General features: G+C 45.8%; 1 protein-coding gene across 3 annotated transcripts in view; it reads right to left on the bottom strand.

The window, feature by feature from the left end:
- Positions 1-18,631, bottom strand: part of Rab3GAP1 (RAB3 GTPase activating protein subunit 1) — a 358,494-nt gene that overhangs the window by 67,462 nt on the left and 272,401 nt on the right. For all 3 annotated transcript variants that reach the window (XM_037427224.2, XM_075876887.1, XM_075876886.1), the window contains 5 exons: positions 18,526-18,580; positions 11,080-11,293; positions 10,889-10,983; positions 9,428-9,565; positions 2,147-2,374 (listed from right to left, as the gene is read on the bottom strand). In XM_037427224.2, coding sequence (XP_037283121.2) covers positions 2,147-2,374; positions 9,428-9,565; positions 10,889-10,983; positions 11,080-11,293; positions 18,526-18,580 — 730 coding nt within the window. The remainder of the gene's footprint in view (positions 1-2,146; positions 2,375-9,427; positions 9,566-10,888; positions 10,984-11,079; positions 11,294-18,525; positions 18,581-18,631) is intronic.

Here is an 18,631-nt window from a genome sequence, read left to right as displayed (position 1 = left end):
CTGATACCCAGCCACGACAATTGTTCGTCACCCCTTTCGCTCTGTTGTCAGGCTACTCTCAAGGTGGTCTCGGCTACTTACGCGAGGAATGATTTTCTTTCTTTGAGGGGGACACAGTCAAAGCACCCACATCATTTCATTGTGCACTGCATGCGGGTGCCCCAATTTGAAAATGGCGTATTCAGCATCAATGAAGCTTACCACACGTAGTCTCAAGTGCTACTCCGCTGCGAGGCCCTAGTTTCTTATGGTATGTAGCTGGGCATTTTGAATTGATGCAAAATTATTGTCAATAACAATGCTAGCATTCATTGTATGATGCATTAGAGCATTTAGGATTCAATTTTGAGATAACCAGGCACAAAGCTACAAGTTGCGGTAAAAGAGTCGCAAAGAAAACTTTCACTGCCAGGGGTCCCTTTAAAGGGGTGCTGCAACACTTTCTGAGCATGGTCATGAAATGCTGCCAATCGGTAGTAGAGGCTCCTGAGAACACGCGAGCCAAATACTATAGCGCAGCATGCGGCCTGAAATTTTTCATTTATTTACTTAGCAATAGTGCTGCCGATCTCGCAAGGAGACCATTGAAGGGAGAGCATACATAATACAAGTTACAAGGAGACAAAAACGAACAGAAAAACTATTAAGTTCACAGAAACTGCTCAGCATGTACATTTTCTTCTATCCTTCTAAGAACACATTTAAAGATGAGGCATCAGTAACAGGACGACTCGATTACATTCTCTTATGGTTTGCGGGAAGTATAAATATTTAAAGCAATTTGAATTCGAAGTGTATTCATTAAGTGTTTGTGAGTGCCTGCAATGTGTCAACCTAGAATGGCTGAAAGAGATCAGTTTTGACGTGTCGATGTTTATGTCACCATAAATTTATTGAAACAGAAACTAGTCTTGATATTTTTGCCCTACTTTGTAGCATTATTAGACAAGCTTTATTTAGTAAGTCGATAGGAGAATTCATTAAGTTTATTGTAAACAGACCTCACTGCCTTCCTCTGCACCCATCCTATTCTTGCGATTAGTTCTTTTGTACACAGAAACCAAGCAATATATGCATACTCTAACACTGGCCTAAAAAGCATCTTTTATGCCAGCAGCTTTGTATCTATCTGGGGGTGCCAGATGAATTTTTGAAGTCAGCTAAAACTTGCTTTCTCTTCTCTCGACAAATGACGCTACAAGCTCAAAATCATATGTCACAGCCATTGTATCAGCCATTGGTCGCTTTGAGCATGGCACGCTCGGTCGTTACGAGAGCTACTGTGGAAGGCTGCGACTTGTCCACGCATGCGCGATGCACTAAAAATCCAAGTATTTGAAGAGAAAAAATGAGAGAGAAGAAGTTTTTAAAGTCACGAGGCGCACGTGACATATTTTCTTTTCTCGTGCCATCCCTCCCTGCTTAGCTTCCAGCACTTTTTTCGGCACGAGAGAAGAGAATGCAGCATGCGACGAATCTTTGTAACTCTGCTCTCTGCTTGTACTGGACGGATTATAAAAACTTTTTCGGTGGTAATTTTGTGAGGCAATAAGCTCCTTTATAGTAGTGAATCTATTTCATGGCTACTTGAAAAGTGTTGCACGGCCTCTTTATTCATTGCTTATCAAATGTGCCACAAAATGAAAGGGTGCACATGAAAAAGACATGTACAATAAATACAGGCATAAAAGGGCGTTAGATTTCTCATGCAGGCTATCTTGCTCACATGATTCCCATGCAATTAAAGAATGAACATCTGGAGCACCTTAGCTTTGATATATGATGCACGATAACACACAATAAGTGCAGCTTTATATACTGCGAGATTCAGAAGTAAATACCCTCGCAAATGGCTACGCACTAATTGCTACATACATCGGCTGTTCCGTAAATGCAACCAGTCTTTTGAAGCTATTCCTATAACCATAGTTACAAATTATTCAGTATTAGGAGGTGCTGTTGCTGACCCCAAGCACCACTTCCCGTGCAAGACTGCACAGCAGCACGTTCTTTTTTTTTATGTGTGTGATAATTTCAAGCCATCAGAAAAATGTTCATCACTTGCAGGTGGCCTCCTTTTGCTATTTGAACTGTTCCAGATTAGCTTTTTTTATGCACAGCTTCGAAGCATGCAGGATTGACAAACCTTCTCTGCTTCCTTGGTGTCATCAAAAAGGCGTTTCTGCCTATGTGCAGGCATAGGACGTGCAGTCTCCCAAACCTCCTGCCAAGTGTTCCCTGGTAGCTGCATACGATGACTCAAGTGGCCCTCTTCTATCACTTGTCCAGTTGTCTGGTCCACTAATGGTGCAACCCAGTCACGTGGAGAGTACCAGCGCACAAAGTCACTCAGTGATGCTCCTGGATTGGCTGCCTGTGTACAAAAATGACATAAAACAGAGCACATTTTTGCATTCTGTTGCCTGTCACAAAGGTTCAAAAGCTCGAAAAGAGGTGTCGGGGTTGCTTGCTATAAAAAAAATATGTCTCCTTGGTGCAGTAATGCAAACTATGCATTGCATAAAACATTTACATTGTCACGAAAAGGCCAATGCTATAAATGCAAAAGCAACAAATGCAAATGTTATACAAAGCAAGCCCAACAGCTCACTCCTTTATTAAGCAACCTGGCACAACTCAAAATTATAGAGTAAAGAAACGTGGTCATTGCACTGAGCGAAGCTACCTATGAGTTGTTCATGACTTGAACACAAATGCTGCGATAAAAACACAACCTCTATAAAAATATCAGCTGTCTACTGATCCCTGTATAGATATGGGGCGTCCAATTGCAGGCGACCATGTTTGGCGGGTCAAAATGCTCATTTACTGCCGAAGCCCCAGAGATTCCCCTCCCCCTCAACTTTGAGATACCCTTTCATGCATCTTTCGTGTGATGAAGATGGCCAGCATGTTTTCTCTCCACCTGAGCCACAATCATCATACTCCTTGCATGCTTTCACTAACGTACAGGACATACAATTTGTGGGGTGATGCTATTCATTTAGGCTTCATGGTGAGGTCACCACAAAATCTCATGGTGACAGCAAGAATGTGCCTGGAGTGTCCATATATTTGCTTTTGCAATGAAAAAAAAAAGTCTACCATTACTCTTGAGTTTCGAATATGCCTATTCACAATTCAATGCATATGATATACAATCACACGTGCCCTAGCCATACATATTAATACCAGAGTGCAGTCTTAGACAGTAACAAGTTACTAGTAATGTGTTACCACTAACTAGTTACTTGAAGTTAAGAGTAACTTGCAACTGTATCACTGTTACTTTTTATGCCGCAACTGTAAGAAAAAGGACCCGACAAGCAAAAAAAAAAAAAACAAAATAGATTTTATTGTTTGGTACAGTGGAGAGCAGGTCTTGCCGCCGCTGGGCTTAGCCCCGATGCGCGGTGCTATAGTGCCTAGAATGTACTTAGCGGTACTTTATGGTTTGGTTACAATGAACTACAGAAGTGTAGTGACGAGTGATCTTCCACAGAGCCGCAACTGTCGCACCTGACGTACGCGCGTGATCTAAAAAAAATTGCCTCTGCTGTGACGGCCACTTTTCGGGAGTATCGAGATAGCATTCCTACACTCGAGAGATTAGATCATATTCGGGAGTCTCCCACACTATTCGGGAGAGTTGATGCTATGTGGGGTTTGACGTCCCAAAACCACCATACGATTGGGAGAGATGCCATAGTGTAGAGCTCCAGGATTTTCGACCACCTGGAATTTCTCCAAATCTGAGCACACGGGCTTTGCCGCAGCCGGGATTTGATCCCGCAACCTGCGGGTCAGCAGACGAGTACTTTAGCCACTAGACCACCGCGGCGAGGCAATTCGAGAGAGATGGCAGGTAAGACGAAAAAGTCACAGCTTTGCCTCGAAGGCGAAGTAATGAACGCGATAGCAAAAAATTGAAAGGTGACGCAAAAAATGGCAAGCAGATCGAAACGTGCCCCGCGTTTCCCACGCACAAATGACACACGAAACGTACTTACAGGTACAGATGAACGCAACTAAGCGTCTCAGTTGTTACTTAGCCGTGTCAGAAAAGCATGCCCTTTCCGCAAACAGAGACTCTGCAACGAGTGCAGTGACCTTTGTGCGCCCGGTAACTACAACAGAGTCATTCCGGTGAGAGCCCAAGGCGTATGATCCTCCCCACAGTGAGATAAGGAGGCGCATATGAGCGTATGAGCATATGAGCCCCCTCCTCTTTGCGGGGCAAAGTACATGTGGAAGATGAGAGAGCGCGGCACCGCGTCATGACGATCTGGCGATGCGCGCTTATTACGCCATTTCGCTGATAGTGCTGAAAACACGCCAGTTTCCCTGAGATGGCCGTCGGCAGCGGTAAGTGGTAGATATAAACAGTTTGCCATTTGAATGGTGAAGGAGGTGCTCCTTTGTGGCTCAGTGGCTGACACCTCGCACTCACAATTCAGAGGTCGGACGTTCGATTACACACGCCGGAGCTGTTACTGGATTACTTTTCCTGCTTGCATTGATATGTATACATATACGGCGAATGACGGCGATGCTGGCGGCAAAATACAGTGAAGAGTGTCGATATAATTGTTATTGCAATAATAGAGTACATGAAGGTTTGCGGTCCTTGCGGTCGCCTGCTATTTCCGTCCCTCAACGAAAGCCTGCAAGAGGTTAGTGTACGACGCATGCACAATTGTGGAAGATACAAAGCTTTTCGTATTCTGTTCTAAAACTGTCCGATGTGTCACTTTGCAATCTCCGCATATCGTAATTTTAGATGATCCCCCCCTGATATTGTTCGCAGGTGTGTGGTTTTTGGGTCTCGCGAACACATGTTCCAAGGTATAGCAGGGCTTACAAACGGCTTGTATGCCTAGCCAGGGCCTCCTCTATTTTTTTTTTTTTTTTTTTTTCAGTGCCCGGGCAAACCTCTCTTCAGGTCGTCGAGCGCCCGCTCCTCCTCCGCCCGCAGCTGCCGCACAGTGGCGTTGCGCGAGTAGACTATGGGATGCTGGTGCTGAACGGCCGCATGTATTAGGAAGCTTGCAAATTCGTGTTTTCATGCCCATTAATTTGCAGTCGTGCTTCATGACAGCTTCACGGATGCAGGGAGGATGGAAAGTAACACGAACATAGTGGCGCGCTGTTTTCACCGGGCTCTGTCAGGCTGTGCTCCGGTTTGATATATGCGTTCGAGTTTTACAGCATTCGTTTTATTTTCTTTTTTAAGCTATAGAAACGCCATTATCTGCATGCATAAGTATATAATACTGCTGTGGACCACTCTGCATATCTGAAAAAAAAAAAAAAAAGATTGTCTTTTTTTTCCATTTCTCATTAGTAACAAAAGAAAAAAAAAACCTCGCTGGTCCTCTTATGAATTCACCTGAGATGACTTGTTTTATTTGTTTGTAGCCTGGAATCCATGGCACATACCCACTCAAAGGGATCGGCCAAGAAAACATACAGTATTCTATAGACCGTAACTGCACTATTGCTTACATTAAAAAGAAAAGAAAAAGATGTAGAAAGAAACATTGTAAAAGAAACAGATTCAAAAAGGAGAAAAAATAAAATAATCACTAATATAATAAGTATACCTTGATTTGGGGAGCTCACCAGACAGCTGACTGTGTAAAACCCGATTAAATTGGGATGTATGTCTCATATTTATTGACATTTGAAAATTACTTCTCGACTCTTCTTTTCTTTAGTATTTGTTAAAAGGGACCTTATGCTGAAATACGTTTAGTGTCTGCAATAAAATTGCACACCGCATTAAATACATCTCAGTGAAGATTTCCCAAAACGAAGGCACTAAAATTTAGAACAGTTTCTGTGGTTAAACTTAAACCAAGCTTTGCAAACGGAATAGCTAGAAGTATTTTCCTAATTATACTGCATAGTTACGACATGAGACAAAATAATGTTCAATAGTTTCCAATTTTTTGCAGAACGGACAAAGAGGGGAGAGTGACCAGCTCTGTGTAAATAAAAATTTAATGGGGGTACCCGGCACCAAAATCTGGAGATAATTTTTTTCGACAGACTCCACTAAGATTTCCATGGAAATTTGAGATGGCTGAAAGGCAAAAACTATCCTCGTTTTCTTCCGATTCAATGCACTAAATGTTTCCTACTTCCCTCCGGGATATATCTGCGTTCAACATGGTTTTCTTACTGCCTCGAGAATTGGACACAAAGCTAGCTTTCTGCCCCTCAGCTGGTTATGCACTGCCCTCTTGATCAGCCCATTTCAACCAAGCGAAGATGTTATATGATGCTATCAAGTTATGTGACCTTCCGATACATCACAAAGATTTATGATATGTGACGTCATATGATGACGTTTTTACGTAATGATAATTTCTTGCATCGCTCGTGTTCACGACGCCGACGCAAAAAAACACCGGATGCCGCCGGCGATCAATTTTCGCTTTTGATGAGACATTTAAAGCTATTGCCTTAATGCACTGTATGGCTGCAGCTCTATGAAATTGCAGCTCCCGCTGGTTTTCGGGGGAGCATGCTTGCAGTAATCAGGCAGAACAATTGTTCTCATAATAAATCTTCGTGCTACACTCTAATATGTAGCCGTCATTTACAACCCGAGTATTATACCGATTATGAGTAGTGGCGGCTGAAGACTACCCGTCACGTTTGGCAACATGGCAACTGGAATCATTAAACGGGAGTGCGCTGCATTCGAACAGTCAACAAATGAGTCTATCAGTAGCAACGCTGCCTTGCGATCGCTGCTGTGTGTAACGCTAACATTACGCCCCGAAGCTGAATGGTAGCCCTTGGGCACCACACATTCATTTGGCGTCTATTCTACTCGCTACCGAATTAAGATGCCAGAGGGAAGCAGAAAGAAACAGAGCTGAGCAGCCGGATATTAAGGCTAGAACAATCCGTCCATGAATTATACACAGACAAGCTCAAGCAACTGACCACAGGCTACATTTTTCACGCCTGTCACCTTGGCTCAAGTTAAGTGTCAGCATTAGACTTCAAATTTTAACAGCGCCTGTTCAAAACACAGGCAACCATCGCAGAAATCACGCCGCATTTGGAGCTGTTTTTGTCTATTTTACAATGATTTTATTGTTTAAGCTCTCAAATGGTGAAATCACCTGCCATATTTCCTCATATTTTGACACTTGCTTTTTCTCGGTAACAACACATGTCAGGCTTTGCGAAGGGAACGGATGATGACCTATATCCCTGGAAGCAGTCTAGTGGCATTTTGTGCTGTTTAGTGCATGAACTCCAGGCTTGCGCATAATATCCTATGCCACTAGAGAGTAGTAAGCATCGGGGACATTAGGCACCCAAGCTTTTAATATTAGCTCCTCGCAAAGGCTTCTCTCAAAAATTGACTTTCAGTTAGTCAAAAAAGCAATTCTCAGTCAAGCGAATGCCACAATGACAAAACAATCTTCCGCGAATTACTGGCATGACCTATATGATATCGGCCTAGCAGACGACGGGCGAGCGCCTCGATCAAGTAGTGGCGAACGACTCAAGCCTTTGAAATGAGCTGAGTACCCAGAATAACAAGTGCTTCACGATTCTCGTTTCCAAGTGACCATTACACCTTAAACAATGCGATTACAGCCGAAAACCGAGCCGTATAGCAGCTTCGGATGCAGCCGCGGCATTTGTTTTTTGTTTGCGCGAAAGACGACGCGGCGGCATGCCTACCCCAGTTGCGGCGCCTGGCGGCGAAACACCGCACTAGCACTGACGGCCGCTTCCCATTGAAATCCACTCCTTAGCATGGGCACTGAAAAAAAAAAAAAAAATACGGAGGCGCTGGCCCAGCAGATACAAAGTCCTCAGATAATGCAGGGTGACATACACCTTGCAGAACATAGTCAACAGACTCAATGGATATCATCTTCACTCGTTTGCACTCCCCATTACTGTTCGTACATTCTATTAAATAAATTCTATCATTTGGTACGTAATCAATGACCTATTTAACATGGAAACGAAAAAGTAACGTTACTTTTTAGTAGTAGTAGTAGTAGTAGTAGTAGTAGTAGTAGTAGTAGTAGTAGTAGTAGTAGTAGCAGAAGCAGCAGTCAAGCAGGCCATATGTGACCACAGTCCCCAGGCAGTAAATAAAGAAACAAATAAAATGAAATGATGGTGACGATGACTTTTAAAGAAAAATACAAAAAACGCAATCTGCTCTTTCATTGTGTACATTAATCAGGGACCTACATTAATTATAATGAATATCAGATGACCAGAGTATTTCAGGAGTGAATAAAAAGAGCAACTAACAAAAAAGCGATTCGCACTTTCATACATTAACTAGACACCTACATTAATTATTATGTAGTGGTGACGTGGACGAAGGCAGAGACGCAGAGTTTCCAAAAGGAAACTTATTTATTTGGCCGAATTGGCGGCCGGCAAAACGGCAAGCAATGCGCGCTGCACACTCATATCGGCGCACGGAGCGTCGGTGGCGGATAAGACTGACCAGCGGTGAAGCGCGACGGCGAAAGTTGCAGAAGAGAGTAATGTTCGCGTTGGGCTCGTAGTCGGACAGCAGGGTTCCAAGATTATCTCGATGATTCTTAGTCACACAACGCGGTTAACGCAACGCAGAACTTACACGCGAAATGGGCCGATAACAAAAACTTGAGACGGGAGTGTGGTGTTATAAGAAACCCTACATGACCACAGTCTCTGGAAAGTAAATAAAGAAACAACTAAAATGAAATGATAATGATGCTGCTTTTTTTTTTAATCAGACGAAACGATGATGATGCTGGTGCTCGAACTGGTAACTTTTGTTACAAAATACCGAAAATCCACACTTCCATTATTTACATTATTTAGATACCTGTTATTTATATTTAATCAAGGCAAGACAGAATAATTTGCATGTTACTATATTAATTAGATACAGTAACCGTAATAAACCAAGGCACGGCCCCCTGGGAGCACCCGAGGGTCATGTTAACAAGGCCAGATAGCCGCTGCATCGGTGGCACATCATATGACGTGAAGCGTTCGGTGAAATGCCACTGCCTAGCCCGCAGTTCACGTGATCTCACATTATTCAATCAAGTGCAAGCGCGCGTATTTCAAACCTAACGGCGGATTTAAATACCACGAGACCTCGTTAGGCGATAATCACACTCGCGCGCTTACAGTTTCGCTGTCAGACGGTTTTGTGTGCACCTATGATCGTCACGCAATGGCTGGTTAAGTTGACACACACACACTGCGACCCCGGCGAGGAACGCACGCTGCCACTAAAACTCCTCGCTGCCGCAGCCGTGCACACCATCACTTCTTAAACTGTCTGCATTAATAAAACATGCAGCAGTTACAATGGAAGTGCACAGGCAACGTTTCCACGCGTTGTTACAGAGAATGACCACCGACGTGGAAGGCTCACCTTGAAGGCCTCCATGTCGGAGAAGAGGCAGGCGCTCTGCATGCGCGCACGCAGCACAGCACCTTCGGGGTTGCTTCCCAGCTTGACCAGTGCTTCAGCGTGCTGCTCCAGCATGTCCTCCGTCATAGGAGCCGGCTCCTGCAAGCGCCAAAGAGAGCTTGCACTCGGTCTTCTATGGACGCAGTTTAATACGCGCGCATTCCCAAGAAAAGATTAGTTATGAGCGTAGGCGATCGCTGTTAGATTGATTTGTGGGGTTTAACGTCCCAAAACCACTATATGATTATGAGAGACGCCGTAGTGGAGGGCTCCGGAAATTTTGACCACCTGGGGTTCTTTAACGTGCACCCAAATCTGAGCACACGGGCCTACAACATTTCCGCCTCCATCGGAAATGCAGCCGCCGCAGCCGGGAATCGAACCCGCGACCTGCGGGTCAGCAGCCGAGTACCTTAGCCACTAGACCACCGCGGCGGGGCGCGATCGCTGTTAGAGAAGGGGGAGGAGTGGAATGGGGATCATCGAAAAGGGCCGCCAAGCGAGCCCTTCACTCATTCGGATCTATCTCGCAAGGTTACGGCCGTGCGGGCTTTTGACGGCAATGGCCACTAAGGCCCCGTGATCCCAAGAAGCGTTTACTTCACAACTTTGCCCTCAAAATACCGGTGACTAAATGATAATGTTTTTAACTTAAGCACCTGAAGTTCTGCCGCTGATCAAAGCCATGCCGTTGTGAGCAGCTTGTCATCGCTTGTATTGCAGTAGCACGGATAATTCGACTAGTTGGTATTGATTCATTTTAGGACCGGATAAGGCGCGCACACAAACGCACGAAGGAAACTAACACCACGGGCGCCCGTGTGTTCAGCGTTCCCTTCTTGAGTCCGTGTTTATGTGCGCGCCTTATCCGGTCTTTAAAATTGTCATCGTTTAATTTTCATTTGTGCCGCCATTGCAAAGCTTGTTTACCTCAATAAGAGGGGACGGGGGGAGGGTGCATTCTCAGGGGTTCCTTATTAGGCGTCGAAATTTCGCTCCGCCCAATGGAAAACCCTTCGCACACCCATATGGTTATGAGACACGGGCGAATATACCCCACACGAGCTTTTATTTTTTCGGGGGGGGGGGGGGGGGGACTGATCACTCGTAAAAAACAGGCTATGCTGCGGCCAGCAACCGAACTTAGGACGTCGTACTCAGCTCCATTGAGCCACGCTGACGCATCTTCGATTGAACGGCAATCTTACAGCTGCTATATCCTAGAACCTGAAGCTGATCTAGTCTATAATCTATAATGTTTCAGATCTGACCGATAGCAATCGAGCAGAAGCGTTCCAAAATAATAGTGACCAATCAAAGTTGCCCAAGTTAGAGCGGAGCTACGGATGTGTTCACCCTTCATTAACTACAAACAGCGTCTGGCGTCGAAGCACCCTAGTTGAAGAGGCGCAAACGTCGTACCTGCGTGACAGGAATGTAGAGGGGCTCGCTGCTTCCAAGCAGCGTCATGTCGCCACACCGCCGCAGTACGCCCTCGCGCCCCGCTTCCTGTTCACCTGGGAAGCACAAACAGAACCGCTGCACTTGCCGCGTGTGCGACACCAAGAAAGGACGATACAAAATGGGTGCAAGAACAATGCGACAGGAACAACCTGTGCTGCTTGTCGCACACTCCTTCGAGCCGTTTCCCACGATGGCGGTATTGTCCCCGAACTCGCCCCTGTCACCTTCTGCGGCGACGTCGTCAGGACACTCGTAGAATATATCCTCGTCGCTTTCGCTTGACCCCGACTTGGGCTGGGAGCCAGACTCGTCCGCAGCGCGCCGGTCTCGTTTCTTCTTCCTTTCGATGCAGTAGTTCAGCATCTGCGAGCAAACGAGCCGAGCCGACGTCGCCGTCTCAATCTGCACGACCCTCGATAACGGTCCGAGCGAGAGAGTTAACGACCAAAACGAGCGAGGGAGCACAACTCATTCGTTGCATCTTAAACAACACACTGCCAGCATATATGCACCCGGAGAGAACGCCGGCGTGCCTGAATCACACAATCCGACTATTCGGGACAACCAGAAACGACTTGATAGTCAAATGACAAATATACACCACCACTTCTGAACTCCCAGTATCCGTAAAATACCAAACCGATTGCTCTCTCACGAATCTTGTCTTTTATACATACTAGTCTTTGTTCACGTGTATTTAATCTTCTATTTAATTCGGCTAAGTATTTATTCGGCACCATTTCTCTGGATTTCACCACTCCTGTTTATAAAGCGTAACGGTATGTTCTTGCTTGTTGTCAGCGACTATTGAGTGGCTTTGTCGAAGAAAGAAACTACTTATCAATGCATACGTATTCTATTTTATATCTGCGAGTCTCTCTTATTTGTATTATTATATTCTGCCTTCGTAGAAGACGCACACCTTCAGTAGCCATTTTTGAAGTTGAACGTGACTGACCTTTCGCACGCGTATGTGCGTGTGGTATCGAATAAACTTTGACTTCGAATATACAGCCTCTAAGCTGTCTAAATTATCATGTACAGTAAAGGGTAGCACAGCCCACCGTACACACGTACATTCCCCGGACACGTAAATATTGAAGTTCAAGAGTATCAGGACCAAACTGAAAAATATGAATGTACCTCTAAATCCTTGGCTCTTAGAGGGCCACTTGATTTGGCTCATAAGTGATTTAGCCAGTGACATTATAGACAAACACTAGTTTAACAAAACTAACTTTCTGACAGTATACGAAAATAATTATCAAGTCCAGGGTTCGAAGAAACATCGCCTGGCGAGGGGCATACATTTCTTGCAAATAAACGAACCAAACGCAACGAAAAAAAAAAAACTTTGCAAATTTGGCGACTGTTCGTTTATTTGCAAGAATTTGATTATGCGTTTTCGTTATGCGTCGATCCCTTCTAAACCAACAAATGTGTGTAAGCAAATGCCACGATGTACCTCTCTGCTTATACGATGAGCGCATGAGGTTAACAGTTATATGTGTACTACAGAGAGCGGCTATCGCTAAGTGACCCATGTATTCTGCTTGCTGCATTCACGCTATCGGCAGTGGGTTCCACGTAGGCGTGTTTGAACATGCACTAATTAATACACTGAAATTAAGCTTGCTGCAGTAGCGGATGTTGATAATAATTGATGGGGTTTAAAGGGGCCACGAAACGTTTCCCGGAAATTTTTCAACTACGTGTGCTAAGAATCCTGACCATCCATTCGATACTATACCTCGACTCCTTTCATCGTCCAGGTTCATTCAATAGCTATAAAAAGACAATTTCAATTTCCCGCTCGCGTTCCCCTCAACTGTACATCTGATATCCCATTAAGTCAGCCAATGAACAGTCTCTGACGTCGACAAAGCGTGGCGACACCGCTATGTTTGCTCAGTCATAGTTGACCGAGGTTCGTAGCATCATATCGTTTCGATTGCGGCGCCGCAAAGCCGTCACGAACGTTGTTTCCACTGTCGAGCGGCCCAAGGTGAGCGGCACCGTCTGACAACGCACACGGCAGGCATCGCGAGGACTAGGCCACCCAAAACACGCCGTAAAACTCAACCTAACGCACCCAGTAAGAAAAACTAGCAGTTGTTTCATGTACGACTTCAACTGATGAGCGACCGTCGTTCGAAATGGGAAGCAAATGACTATGCGCCTAATGTCGCTGCTGGCTTTCATGAAGGCGGTAGGGTGGGGAGCGGGTGGGGAGAGCGTTTGCTGCGCTCAGTGGAGGGAACGGCTGGGCGAGTGAGTGCGCGGCGCACGCGGCGTAGCGAGAGCCATCTGCCGCCGCGCCTGCGCTCGCCGGCAGCGCAAAACCCGTCGTGTTGCTCGGCGCTTCAGGCCGTTCCATGCGCTCGCCGCAACGCACGTGCCGGCACACCTGCCGCATCCACGCAGAGAGTGAAAGAGCGTATTTGTACCCCGATTGCGTTTAACGTCCCAAAACCACCATATGATTATGAGAGAGGCCGTATAGTGGAGGGCTCCAGAAATTTCGACCACCCGGGGTTCTTTAACGTGCAACCAAATAAATCTGAGCACACGGGCCTACAACATTTCCGCCTCCATCGAAAATGCAGCCGCCGCAGCCGGGATTCGATTTCGCGACCGGCCGGTCAGCAGCCGAGTACCTTAGCCACTATAGACCACCGCGGCGGGGCTGGGTACACCTCGACAATTTCGCGCTATGTTTTCGTTGCTTCCTTTTTTTGTTTAGAAAAGCGGTGTTCTGAAATAAATGCACATTGCTTGCAATGTTCTGCTAAGTGGCCACCATCTCCCTTGTTGACATCACTACTGTGCTGTCTAGCCTTGTCATTAAAGTCTACGCCCCTGCCACGGAGTACCGAACCCGCAACTTCGTGCTTACTAGCAGAACGCCGCGACCTTTGAACTATACCACAGCGAGGGAGGGGATGAGACGGAGAAGAAGAGAACATTTCGCAGCAATTTTCCGTCTTATGCCAGTCACTTACTCGTGCGCTTTGCTAACGCTCTCGTATTTCAACGTCGTCGGCATCAAGCCTGACGAAACACACGCCACCGCACGCGGTCAACCAGTCCGTGCACTTTCTTCACGAGCACCCGTACAAGGGAAGCGCGCGTGACACACGGAGCAAGCCGACAGGAGGCGGGGCTGTCACGCAGCGTCCGAGCGTGAAGGATGCACGGCAACCTAACCGTGCTCTTGCCGGTTTGCACGAGAACGAAGAGAGGCAGTGTGGACAGCCCGAGATGAGTGTTGCACGCGCGAGGCTTGCAACGGCTTGCGAGAGAGGCGCTGGACAAACAATGGGACGGTTACGCGCGATTACTTCCAATTAGTAAATTGCTGTCCCACTCGCGCGCTCCACCACGAAGAAGCAAGCAGCCCGCTGATGCCGACCGCTTAGCTCACGCGCACAGAGCATCCCTATAGAGTCGCCGCTCTATTCACGCACGGCACTTGCACACACTGATAGCATGATAATGACACCGACTCGCTCCCTTCTTACTATACCACAGCAGCTTACTTTTCCAACTGCCGCATTATGCCTACCACGGATGGCCATGCTCAACACCCAGCTTTTGCTACATCACGCAGGTTTTCATACTAATACGCAACATTTTCTCTTAGGGGGGGGGGGGGGGGGGGAAGCTTTACGCAGAATCCCTGCCACCTTTGCTAATTTGATGTGCGCAGCTAAACGGATATCAGCTGCGATAAAAAATTCAGCAATGTCACTAATTAATCAGCATACACTAATCATGCAATTTCACCATTGCCAACTTTAGGGCGCTAATAACGAAACTGAAGTCAGTGATTAGCGGCACTATGCTTGCTTAGCGAAAATCTTGTTTCCGAAATTACTTTCGTAATTTTAAAACAAGATACGAAGCACAGTGACTGTTCCAGTAAACAGGTTCCCAAAAGCTTGCCTCGAGAGTTGAGTGATTTCTCCTGGAACACGAAGAAAATAATTAAGGGGCACCGACACGGTCACCCAATTAAGAAACAGCGGTTTTCAGCGAAATAGACGTAGAGGGTCTATTATGTCTACATTTATTTTAAAAAATTGACTGTAAAAGAATATTCAAGTGTAAAAAAAAAATACCCACCGGCGACTGCCATTCTGACATGACATGTGTGACGTCATGTTGCATGCACGGAGCGGCGTCATGGGTTTCTACCAGTCTGAGCCACTGCAAATCGTTCAATTTCGCTGCCAAGCTGAATAAGCTGTAAATAGCTCCACTGTACGCACACCTAACAACGGAACGAAGCTGATTGATTTGTGGGCTTTAACGTCCCGAAACCACCATGTGATTATGAGAGGCGCCGTAGTGTAGAGCTCCGAAAATTTCGACCACCTGGGGTTCTTTAACGTGCATTCAAATCTGAGCACACGGGCCTACAACATTTCCGCCCCCATCGGAAATGCAGCCGCCGCAGCCGAGATTCGATCGCGCGACCTGCGGGTCAGCAGCCGAGTACCTTAGCCACTAGAAACGGAACGAAGTCGTTCGCCGGAATGCAGACGCTCGCACAGCAAGCAGCTTGTTACATCGTGGCTCGCGAAAGTGACAGTGTCGCCCGACTTAGAGGCCACTCACATTAATAAAAATACTCAATTATAGATCAAGTGCACGACCAAACACGCAAAATTTTCGCGAGCTTACTTGCGAACGCACGAGGATGAACCCATAAGTTAGAGATTATGATCGTAGATAGAGTGTAATGGCCTCGGAGACAGACATATAATGAAAGTGATACGCTATATATATATTATGGCAGTTGCGCAGAAAAAAAAGATGACTTAGGAATCGACTTCGGAAAATTACTGAAAAATTATGCCAAACAGGCATTACTTCACTACTACAAAGTTACAACTTTAGTCACCATAACACGAATACTAATGTAACTAAGTATTCAATTACTATAACTAAGTTAATTAGTTAATTTAGTTTCTTTTCTGTAAAACCCAGCCTACCTCAGAAAAAAAAAGCAGCTGCTTTTATAGATAAGACACTCACTATTTAAAGTATCCCTTATAAGCGTTCACTAAGCCTCAGAGGCTTTGCACACTGCAAGCACATCTTTCCATTAAATGTAATTAAGTGTATCATCATCGTCATCATTAGAGACCAGATTATAGGCAAATGCCTATAATCTTGCGTTCCTATCGTGCCGCTTTAATATATGAGCACGAATTAGAAGCTAAGAAGAGCTATTAGTGTTTTTTATAGTACCTATAAGTGCCTATTTTCGACATTTGTGCATAAATTCCTATAAGTGCCTATAAATGCCTATTTTCGAAATCAGTGCTTACAAGAACGCCCTATAACCACAAATGTTGCTCTCGAGTACAGTTGGGCACCGGTATTTATGTTACCAGGCAAAATTGAACTTTCGGAGCTCTATGGGACGCCACCTATACTTGATCTCATAAGTTCCTTTCAGTACTCTCAAGGCTACCAGGTCTCTTGGCTTATGGAAAGGCTTATTAGCTTCTGCACATGCATTCATCCGCTTCGCGTCGTCTGCTCGGCATCTCCCCGGCGTCTGCTCGCATGCGTAGGGAACAGGAAGTGCTTCTGTGCAGCCGCACGAGGATGAAGAACAAATGTGAAACCGAGAAGTGTCATCAGGGGAAAGTATAGATAAAAAAATTTCACCACGCGGTTCTTGCTTTTTTTTTCCGTTAACTTCTTAGAAGGCGCTTCACTATAGGTCAAACGAGAAATTTTACTTAGACCCTGAAAGTTGTTGCATGCCCAGTGAACAGCTACAACTTTCGAATTGGTCGATTACAAGCCGCGAAAGCACGATGAAAAGAAGTGTACTTGAAACCTTTGCCACTCGCCCGGTGTAGACTTTGGAAGTGAAATTCTTTCCTTGCCCTCTTCGGTATTGGATCAATGCGGAGCCGGAAGATCCCACGACGCAGACACGTCAACATGTCATGCGCACGTAAGGTTACATTCGCATCACATGCGCATGCCAGATCATGCACTCGGGCAGTGTTGTCGTTTCGACGGTCTGAGAACACTGTATTGTACTGCTTGTTTCTGTGGGATGGATTCCTTTATGCGCGCACGTTTGCGTAGGCTGGCGTGAATCATGTATTCCTACCACGATACACAGCATTGCACCACTGGAACCAAAAACAGGCCAAGCGTTGTGAATGCTGGCACCGGAATGATACGAAAACGGCGAGAATACCAACGTAAACGAAATCGAGGCAGCTCAGTCTCGCACTTCCTCCGTGGTCTCACATCACGCCCAATACAAAGTTAAAAAAAAAATGACGCGCATTGATTCCGTTTGTCTGTTTTAACATTTCGTCAATCTTCATACTTCTATTCAGGCAACAAATAGCACAAATTACACATGTCGCCTCACATATTCACGAACTACATTTTTTTTTTACCTGAGACTCATGGGCGCGGCCATCTTGGGCAACTAGATCGACGCTTTCTTGTTACATCGTGAGCAGCACCAACTCAACCGTTTTAGCATGTATGCGTCCACTGTAACACTGTTCGTTTAGTTGTTAAAGATGCAAGATACGAAAGTTAACAGCCCAGCATGGAGGCACGGAAACCCTTCCGCAAAATCTTGAAGTAAGGAATGAGTAAAGTAGTCTATACGTCACCTCCAACATGCTGGGCGCGCGCCCGTGAATTGAAGGTTAAGGGGCGTTCAGTCTGACATCACCCATTTCCGGGGCGCCTATAGCATAGTAAGTCTTTGCAGATGAGATCGTGAGCGCCCAGTGAATGCATTCTTCTTGCCTGCTCGAAGTTCTCGAACTTAATTAAGAGTCCTTTTAAAGTGTTCACAGACAGAAGAGAAATTAATCATGTGCTTGTTGGACCAAGTTAATGCGAAGCAAAAAGACCATCCGGCCTGGTAGCGCTTTGACTGTTTGCTGCTGTGTTGCCCTTTTCAGCCATGCCGAAAATAGACCCAAGAGCTTGTTCGTTCGACGGGGGAACTTTTAACTGGCCGCTCTGGACTAGGAAAGCAGAGGCCATATTCTGCAATCCCCATGGGGGAAAAAAAATGTGCGCCTATGCTAAAGCATCGGCGCCTTTGTACCATTATAAACTAAAACATTCCTGTTTGCTTTCTTCTCGTATGCACAGATCTCACACGCATTTCTTCGAAAATTTGAATTTTGTCAAAGTTTATTGTGCCTATAATTATGATTTTGGGCGCCTAAAACAGTCTTCTGTCTACCTATTTCTGGCGGCTAAAACACGGTTTTTTAGTGCCTATAAATCCGGCCTCTAGTCATGATGATGACTATACCCACCGCGGCTTATATTAACTCGGCCCTTTGCTTGTTGCGGCCACGTTAATTCTCGTCTGCGCGCCCGACTTCCTGCTTCCCCTTCGCGCGCTTGCCTTCTCTTGGAATCAAGCCTGCTACTCTCAATGACCAGCAGTCATCTTGCCTACGCGCTTAGACCTGACGCATAACACGGCACACTCACAACTCGTCTGACGACGACAGCACCACCACCATGCCAAGACTATAGCAGTTATCCGATACAAGCAGCTATTATAGTATAGCGTCGCATACCTGAAGCTTTTGGTGGAGAATGGAAGCAGCCAGGTTGGGTGTGCCAGGCTCGAGGCTGTGTAACGAAAGGTGAAACAGAAAAGGCACTCAAGTTTGACCCCACAAA

The sequence above is a fragment of the Rhipicephalus microplus genome, chromosome X (genome assembly GCF_043290135.1).
Source record: "Rhipicephalus microplus isolate Deutch F79 chromosome X, USDA_Rmic, whole genome shotgun sequence".
NCBI lineage: Eukaryota > Metazoa > Arthropoda > Arachnida > Ixodida > Ixodidae > Rhipicephalus > Rhipicephalus microplus.
Note: the sequence above shows the minus strand (reverse complement) of the source record. Positions and strands in the feature narration are given on the sequence as shown.